The 8,968-nt window shown below is 55.6% G+C and overlaps 1 protein-coding gene across 1 annotated transcript; it reads left to right on the top strand.

Moving 5' to 3' along the window:
• The first annotated feature begins 2,034 nt into the window (after positions 1 to 2,034).
• MCL1 (MCL1 apoptosis regulator, BCL2 family member) lies at positions 2,035 to 6,286 on the top strand. The gene is made up of 3 exons (XM_062597737.1): positions 2,035 to 2,701; positions 4,928 to 5,175; positions 5,725 to 6,286. Exons 1-3 carry the CDS (start codon positions 2,086 to 2,088, stop codon positions 5,839 to 5,841), a joined length of 981 nt encoding a protein of 326 aa, XP_062453721.1. The 5' UTR covers positions 2,035 to 2,085; the 3' UTR covers positions 5,842 to 6,286.
• Positions 6,287 to 8,968: the final 2,682 nt, after the last annotated feature.

Genomic DNA, 8,968 nt, shown 5'->3' with positions numbered 1-8,968 from the left:
TGTCGGAGCAGAGCAGAGACGCGACGGTTTTGCCACGCTTTCCTGCCGTTTGGTGTTTGATGTGCTCCTGGTGGGGAGGGGAAGGGCAGAGGAGCTCTTCGTACAGTTGCAAGCAGCCCTCCACGTCCCTAAAAGCCTCTCCTCTCAGAGTGTCTCTATCTTCCCGTTTCCCCATGGCTTTTCCCACGCGCTCCCACATCCTTTTGGAGTTTTTAAGGGCTGTCCAGCCCTGGCAGGTGATGGAGTGGCTTCTTCCCCAGATTGGGGAGAGTGGGCATGATTTTGCACATGAGAGAGCGAGCAAAGGGCAGTGAGGCAAAGTGCGGGCAGCCTGGCATCCACCAGGGATTGCTGCGTGGATCCCCGGAAAGTCCTCACGACGGGAAACCACAAGGACTGCTGGCAAGGGGATCTCAAAGAGAAATTCTCTCCAGTGCAGCCGAGGCCGGTGCGCAGCTCTGCTCGCTAACAAGGCGCTCAGCTTGAAGGGAGCCGGATTTGGGACGTGCCGGGGTTAGAGAGCAGGGTGCGAAGTGTGGCAGGCGCAGACCAGAATCGCTCAGTGCCGCAAATTGCCTGAAACGAGGCAAACCGTACCCCAGCAGGCCGGTGCCCTGCTCTGCCTCGTTTTTCCCCAGAACGGCATTTCCCCGTGTCTACGTGATGCCCCTCACCAGGCCGAGCGCTGACCCGCTTTGCGACGTGAAGCTGCGGCTCGCAGGGACGGCGGATGTGGAGGAGGTTGCGAGTAATAGGGGAAATATGAGGCAACCCACTGATAACTGGAAGAGATGGGGCAGTTCCCCGTAAACTTGCAGCTAAACAAGCCAAAACCAGAGAGGGGTTTAACCAAAAGGACACAGGTGAAATACCAGGCTGGTGTAAAGCAACACTGTGCGCTCTGTTTCCAAGCGAACCTGCTGAGTTACAGCAGCAAGGGACTAGCCTCCGACCCTGAGAAACGGCAGCGTTAGCAAGCCTCCACGGTTGCCAGAGAGTTCTGTTTTCCCCACGTGCGCTGGTGACTCAACCCCACCGGGTGGAAAGTCAGGGCCTTGCAGGGAGCTGGTTTTTACTGTGGAAAGAAAAAGAAGGGGGGTCGAGGTGGGAGAGGAACGCGCGCGCCCCGCTCAGGGTCACTCAGACACTCGTGTAGGCCACGTGGGCTGCGTGGGCCGGGCTGGGGATTGTGGCAGGGCCCGGCACTGCTGGGGGGCCACAGTGGTGCCGGGAGGGGACCCCTCACTGCTGGGGGAGCAGTACTGGGGGACCCCTCACTGCTGGGGGGCACAAGCCTTGCTGGGAGGGGTGGTGGCAGAGCCAGGGGGACCCCTCGCTGCTGGGGGAGCAGTACCAGGGGACTCCTCGCTGCTGGGGGAGCAGGCCTTGCTGGGGGCGGGGTGGCAGAGCGAGGGGACCCCTCTCTGCTGGGGGAGCAGTACCGGGGGACCCCTCACTGCCGGGGGGTGCAGGCCTTGCTGGGGGTGACAGAGCCGGGGGACCCCTCGCTGCCGGGGGGTACAGGTCTTGCTGGGGGAGTGGCAGAGCCGGGGGACCCCTCGCTGCGGGGGGAGCAGTACCAGGGGACCCCTCGCTGCCGGGGGGGTGCAGGCCTTGCTGGGGGGATGGCAGAGCCGGGGGACCCCTCACTGCTGGGGGAGCAGTACCGGGGGACCCCTCGCTGCCGGGGGAGGGGGTGGCCGAGCCGGGGGGACCCCCCGCCGCAGCGGAAGGCAGGGCCCAGGGCAGGCCCTTCCCGGAACCGCCTACGCCGAGCCGTGACGCATCTCCGTGGGGGCCGGAGCTTTTCGGCCTGTTTTTCACCCCCAAAAAAGGCATCGAGGCGCTGGAAACCCCTCCCACTCCCCCGCCCCGCACGGGCCGGGCCGGGCCGGGCCGGGCCGTGGCCCTTTATGGCGCCGTTACATAACGGGGCCGGGCTGGACCCGGCGGCCGCGCCCCGCCCCCCCCCCCCCCGCGCCCCGCCCCCGCCGCCGCGCGCGCGTCACCGCCGCCATATAAAGGGCCGCCGCGGCGCTGCCCCCCCCCCCCGGGACACTCGCCGCCGGTGCGCGTTCGGGCGCCATGTTCGCCGTGAAACGGAACGCCGTGATCGGCTTCAACCTCTACTGCGGCAGCGGGAGGCCGGGGCTGGCGCCCGGCTCGCCGGCGGGGAGCGGCCCCGCGCCGCCGCCGCCGCCATCATCAGCGGCGTCGTCGTCCTCGGCGGCCGCCGCTGAGGGGACGCGGGCCGCCAACGGCCGCGCTGAGGTACCCCGCGCGCTGATTGGCCCGGCGGGGGCCCCCCGCGCGCTGATTGGCCCCGCGCCGCGGCCCGCCGCGCTGTGGAGCCCCGAGCAGGAGCTGGACGGCTGCGAGCCCGAGGCCGAGCGCGGCGGCGGCGGCGGCGCGGTGGCGGTGGCGGCCGGCGGCGGTTCGCTGCCCGCCTCGCCGCCCGGCACGCCGCCCGCCGCCGAGCAGAGCCCCGACGAGCTGCGGCGCGACTCGCTGGAGCTCATCAGCCGCTACCTGCGGGAAGCGGCGGGCGAAATCGAGCCCGGCGTCAAGAAGTTCTTCCCGGGCCTGTTGGGCGGCCCGGGCCGGCCCGGCGGGGCGGGAGACGGCGTCATGGAGAAGGCGCTGGAAACGCTGCGGCGGGTCGGCGACGGCGTCATGCAGAAGCACGAACTCGCCTTCCAAGGTGGGTGGCTGGAGCCGGGCCTGGAGGGTGGGCTGGAGCGGGGGGAGGGGAGTAGGGCCTGGCCGCCCCCTTGGAGGGGCGGTTGTGGGCCCTGGGCCTTGGCCTGAGCCCGGCCCCCTCCCTGAGGGGTGTCCCCTGAGTGCTTGGGGGTCACCTCTCCCCCCTGGCTGTGGAGGGGTGGGCAGGGGCTGTTGTAGGCCCTAGGCCTTGGTGCCTGCTGCCGTGGAGGGTCTTGGGGGTGTTTGAGGCTGTGCCCTGACCCCTATGCAGGGGGGGGTCTTGGCCCCAGGCCTTGTTTCACCCTTGCTGCCGAGGGTCCTGGGGGTATTTGAGGCCCAGGCCTCATGCTCTTGCAGGGGGCTTATGTGCCCTGGGCTTTGGTATGGTTCATCCTCCCCTCCCTGTGGAGGGCTCTGGGGGTGTTTGGGGCCCGTAGAAGGGGACAGGGAAGGGTTGTGGACCCTGGGCCTTTGTTTGGGCCTGGTCCTCCTCTAGTGGAGAGGGGCCGGGGTACATGTGTGTGTGGGCCTGGCCTGTGTGGGGCCCTCGAGGTGGGTGGGCATTGGCTCGGCCCTGTGGGCTACAGGCAGCTGCATGGCAGGGCCTGGGGGAGGCTTGGGCCCAGGCCAGCTCTTGAGGCTGGAGTGAGGCTGCTGAGCCCCCTGCATCAGGAGGCTGAGCCCCTGGCTGGTTTGGTCCTGGGGATGGGCTGTGGTTTGGTTCTGGAGGGAGTTAAAGCAGCTGAAGAGTGATTAAAAAATGAAACTGAACTTTGCTCATTTGGGAGAGGGGAAAAAACAGTGGTAACGTGTGCAGAGGAGATAATCTGGTTATAGATTAGCTGCAGTTCCTCCTTGTGTCCTGCTTTGATCAGGGTGACCATATGCGAATAATTCCAAGTGTCCAAAGATTAGTTAGCCCAGGAGTTTAAACCCCTGGCCCCCTGCCTAGGGTAGGCCAGAGTTTGCTGGGAGAAGTTCTGCTGAATAACAGTCAGATTACAGCTATTTTAGTGTATTACACCCACTTCTGATTAGTCTTAAAATAGCCACAGAAACTTGAACACCAGAGCTTGGCCTTGGATGAGCAGGTGTCTGACTAGAAACTGCAGATTTGAGTGTCCTGGAAACTCAGAGTGGAAGTGAGAACAGACCATGTTGACCTGGTTTTGTGTAACACAAGGGAACAGTTTTGGGGCTAGTTTGAGCAGTATCTTAAGGGAATGAACTCCCAGCTCTTGCTGGAGCTGCATTTTTTGCATGTTTAGCAGCCGCAAGTATGTGTGATCTCGAATTGAGAAGCTGCCCAGCACAAAAGGGTAGTGTCTCTATTTCCTCCTTAGCCAGCATATTGTGAAATGCCTTCCTTTTCAGAGGAGGATATTCCAGTTCTTTTACAATTTTTCTCACATGCTTAATTATGCTGATGTAAAAGATTGTGGGTTTAATTACATAGGTAGAGCTGTGTGTGCAATGTGGAAAAAGCCATGCTTGGGAAGAGCATTCAGGTCTATGCTAATATATGAAGCTTCGTTAAAGATAGTTAACTTTCTGTGTGTAGAAAAGGAACTGGCTTTGGGAAAGCTTCCTGTTGGTTTGAGCAATAACAAGCAATGTCTTTCAGTTTCATAAAGGCTTGTCTTGTTTGCTTATTCATGAGGGGGCACTGTAGGTCAAACTAGGGAGTCTTTTTGTTGTAGTCACTAAAAGCAGATTAATAAAATAGTAAGACATCTGCTTGGCAGTAGGTAATTGTCCTTTATTTTGGCTCAGGGCGAGTGCAGAGCTTGTGCCAAGCTCCAAACTGGCTTTTGTGGTGGTGTGACCTGGTGGGGCTTTAAAGGCTGTGTGAGACAGGGAAATGTGATGTGTGCAAAGATGGCAGCTGTAGCAGAGATCTGGAGGAAGGAACTAGAAATGGGTTAGTGGTTGCTCTGCCTTGCAGAGATGAGTGTATGCAGCGGAGCCCTTCAGGAAAGTATGCAACTAATTGCTCTGTCTCTAAATAGTTCACAGTGACTCTCAAGGCTTTGGGGCTTAGTGTGGAAGCTGTACCTTCTCATGAGGGACAATGTGTACTTCTGAACTGGTTCTGGAGCAGGTATTTCGGAGGATATAGTAGAAGGTAGGAGGTGCCTATGGGTTGTCCAGCATTGTGGGACTCAAAAGTGAAACTCACTCCAGTGTGTGCTTGTTTCTAAAGTTTCTAAAACTAGTTCTCTTACAGGAATGCTGCGGAAGCTGGAACTCAAGAAGGAAGAAGACCTGCAGTCAGTGCGTGAGGTGGCAGCCCATGTTTTCAGTGATGGAGTAACAAACTGGGGTAGAGTTGTGACACTCATCTCATTTGGTGCCTTTGTTGCAAAACACCTGAAAAGCATAAACCAGGAGAAGTGCATCAGTTCATTAGCAAGGATCATCACAGATGCTCTTGTCTCATCTAAACGAGAGTGGCTAATGAGCCAAGGAGGCTGGGTGAGTCACTGCCTGTCCTGAACAGCACAGTCCTTCATAATAATTCAATATTTTCCTGTTTCCATAACCAGACTGGTGACAACCAGATGTGTCAGTGAAGCACAGAGGATGAGTCACTGCCAGTTAAAACCACTGTCTGAAATGCCTAGCCAGAGCTGTGGCATTTCAGTAATTCCCTGTGTTAAACTGCTTTGAGCAGTCTTGACCTAGAAGCTTGCCTGCTCACTGGTGAAGTGAGGAGGTAACATTCCCAAAATAAAGATGGGACTGCTGGATCAGGGGTGTACTGAGCTTGGTGAAGCCACCCATGGCCACTTTGGCACTGGTTCCCAATCTCTGCCTGTGCTAGGTGGGCTGCAGCTGCCTCAGAGTGACTGACTCCTGTAATGAGCCTGGCAGAGCATGATTAGCACTGCTGCTAGGCAGACTGCATCCAAGTGTGCTTGGGGGGTAATGCTGCCTTGCTTCAGGAAAGCGAGGAGGCTTTCATCTGGTCCTGCTGAAGAAATGTGGCTGGCAGGAAAAATGACTACCCCTTCTCTTTCCTAGGAGGGCTTCGTTGACTTCTTCCGAGTAGAGGATCTAGAAGGAAGCATCAGAAATGTACTGATGGCTTTTGCAGGAGTTGCTGGACTGGGAGCAAGCTTGGCCTACATGATACGGTGAGCCATGGTGTGCAGTGGGATGACAAAACTCTAAGCAGGCTGGCTCTGTTTGGAGCTAGTAGGCTGATCACTTCCTCCTGTGAGTACTTACGAAGCTGTACTTGAGTGACCCAAGGAGAACATCTAGGCATCCCCTGAGCAATTCTTTCCTAAGAAAGAAGGTGTGATCCAGTCGATTGTGAGTACCAACGAGGATTTATTGCTTTGGGAACAGAAAATGAAGAATCCATGTTCTGCTTCCTTCAAGAGCATCACGAAAGAAAGCTAAAGTGGACTGCTTCAAAGTTTTACCTCTGAGGGAACAGATCTGCTTAGCAAGCCAGTGAGCACCAGCAGCTTTTGTCCTGGACTGAAGCCTCCTAGGTTTGGCATGGCGGCTGCCTGTGCAGTGGATGCTTCAGAGTTGTGATTTTAGGTTTCCGGAAATAGCATCTTCTGCTGCCATTGTCCTGCCTAAACTTGTGGCTTTTTTTTTTTCTTTTTACTGGAATAGAAGCATTAAATGCCAGGTGTCCTGCAGACCTGTGGCTGTTCCCAGGTGCGCTAGTGAGCAGATGTTTAACAGTTGCTGACTCTGCATACATTCCACCCTTGGTCGAGGGTAGAGCTGTGCTGAAGGTTGAGATGTGTGACCCACTGCCAGGATGGTGGGACCTGGAGCCTGCAGAAGGGCTCAGCCCTACTGTCCGCTGGCTCAGTAGCTCATGTAAATTGTCCCTTTTCCAGTAGGGTTTTTTTTTTGTTGTTTTTTTTAACAGGTCATTGAACAGACCCAGGTTAGAGCAGACAGACAAACAATTGCAACAGCCACCAGCACTCAGGGGTGCAAACCTCTGGGGAGGGGTGAAGGGGGGGGGGGGAACAGTGAGGGGTGGGTTGGGGGCAGTAACCACAACCAGCTGCAGTTGATCCAGGGTAGTTTGACTGATCCTGGCTACACTGATGTGACTTGCAAACACATGTAGTTTAAAAATAGGGAGTACATTTGTAAGTATGTAAAACTTTACATGGGGTGGGGAGGCTGTAAAGAGAACCTTGTAAATATCTATAAATCTGTAGAATATGTACATTTTTACAGAGATAAAGATACAAAAAGGAGGCTTTTGAATGTGACAAAAATAACTTCGGGTGTTCCATACTTCATTCCTCATGTGAAGTAGTAGCACTTTTGTGGCAAAGCCTTCTCCTGCCTTGACTTCAAGCAAGCCTTTCTCTAATGTACTCTAGTAAAATTGCCAAGAAGTGTAGCAAGGATCAGTGGCCTGCTGGAATTTTATCGTGCCCATGGCTTGCTGGCAACAGTTCTTGTTTCTGTTTGTTTTAATCTTTTTGGTTATTCTAGCTCTTGTAGCGGGTGGGGATTGTGGAAGTTGATATCAGTTACTTCCTTTTCTTCGCTTTATTTTGATCCTTTAAGACATGAATCAAATGAAGCTAATATTTGAATGTAAACATTCTGGAGCGGAATAAAACTCCTCAGATTGGATCTGCAGTTAGTATGAGTTCATCAATGCCATACACGGAGTTCAGTCCTCCAGCCCCTAGCTGGGAGTGTTACTTCTAGGTGGGCTTGCAGCATTCTGCTGTTTTGTGCACTCAAACTGAGTGAATCAGTTGTGGTGGTTTTCTTTCCTTTTTTTTTTTTTTTTTTTTTCTTCTTCTGTGGAAGCTTTCTCTTGTGAAACCAGGTCCCAGTGTGACTAGAAATGTACATCTTCACTGTAACCTTGATCTCCAGACTGAATGATGCCTAATGTAAAGCCAAGCAGAGAGCTTAAAGATGGTGCTATTGTCAGGCCTGCTTGTTTTCCAAACAAGCACTTAGTTTTGTCAATAAATGTCTTTGTTCTCAATCCTCCAGTATAAAACTCGCTATTTCCTGTAACTAGATGCTGATGTACTAAATGGTCCTGTTCTACCTTGCTTGTGCTTTCTCTGGTGTAGGCCTGCACAGTCAGCATGGACTGTCCTGGGGTACTCCATACTGTACTGGGGTACTCCAGTTCATCATTCAGAAACTTCTGTGGGCGACTGCTTGATGTCTTCTCATACCCCCGTGCTCTGATGCTGCCTCATACCGAGAAGCTCTGTTTTGAGTTGTGTCTTTGCGTGGGTGGGGGAATCTGTGAGACATCTTCTGCTGATCGATGCAGCGTCTGCAAACTCCCCTGAGTTGCCCTGAGAAGCACTGCGGGGCTCTGGTTACCTGCTGTGCGCTGCTGCAGCTTGTCCCCTCCCAGCGTTTCAGAGCCAGCGAGTCCAGCAGACCTCAGCCTGAAGCAGAGCAGCGGCTTCCCCGAGCTCGCTCGGGATTGCTCCGGCAGCTCTGCGGTGAGCCGCGCTCCTCGCGCCCCCCGAGAGCTGCCTCAGAGGCTGCACCCAGCCCCCTCAAAGGGACGAGACCACGTTGGCGTTGCGACTGTGCAGCCTGGAGGGTTTAATCTCTAGCCTGGCTGAGCCGAGTCCTGTTTGTTCTGGGGGCTGCCCTCTCCGCAGCGAGCGAGTCAAAGGCCTGTTGTAAAGGTGTATGCTCTGGCTGGCCCTGCTGTGTACAGCTACCCACCAAAACAAACCATGCAGGCTTATAAAGTAGCTATATTTAAAGAGCCCAGCCCGGCTTAGCTGGTGGTAAGCTCCTCCTAGGTGAGCAGTTGCGTGGCACACTGGAATATAACTATGCTGCTGAAAAGCAACTCCAGTCTGGCAAGGAGAGTACAAAATCCGTATTCTGGAGCAGGCAGCTAGCCTCTCGGTGGGGTGCAGCGAGTTTGCTCCCCTAAAGCAGCTGGGCTCCAGCTGCTCTGTCAGCTCTGCAGTGCCTGAGTTTCAATTCTTGCAGGGCTCTGATGCAGGAAGTGAGCAATGAACCTGCCCTGGGCTGTGGGCTGAAGGGCAAGGTTAATTTTGGGCGCAGCTGAGCTATGCAAAGACTAAGTTTGGGCGGTGTCTGATATTCAGCCTCTTGGAAACCTCGGTCGTGCTTCTGGGAAGGAAGGCGCTGCTCCGTGCGGGCGGCCGCGCTTGATAGCTGGCTGGGAACGCCCCGTTTAGCTTGGGCGTAAGAGCTTGAGGCTGGCAGTTGCCTTTTTTTGGAAAAAAAAATTAAAAAAAAAAAGTCTCCCTCCAGC

This window comes from Rhea pennata, chromosome 31 (assembly GCF_028389875.1).
Source record: "Rhea pennata isolate bPtePen1 chromosome 31, bPtePen1.pri, whole genome shotgun sequence".
NCBI classification, from domain to species: domain Eukaryota; kingdom Metazoa; phylum Chordata; class Aves; order Rheiformes; family Rheidae; genus Rhea; species Rhea pennata.
The sequence above is the reverse complement of the archived record's forward strand: the minus strand, read 5'-3'. Positions and strand labels throughout refer to the sequence as shown.

Bases quoted from the DNA above. Each gene is read 5' to 3' on its own strand.
- MCL1 (XM_062597737.1), top strand. From the start codon at position 2,086: ATGTTCGCCGTGAAACGGAACGCCGTGATCGGCTTCAACCTCTACTGC. The intron at 2,702-4,927 runs GTGGGTGGCTGG...GTTCTCTTACAG, and splicing joins GCACGAACTCGCCTTCCAAG to GAATGCTGCGGAAGCTGGAA. The intron at 5,176-5,724 runs GTGAGTCACTGC...TCTCTTTCCTAG, and splicing joins TAATGAGCCAAGGAGGCTGG to GAGGGCTTCGTTGACTTCTT.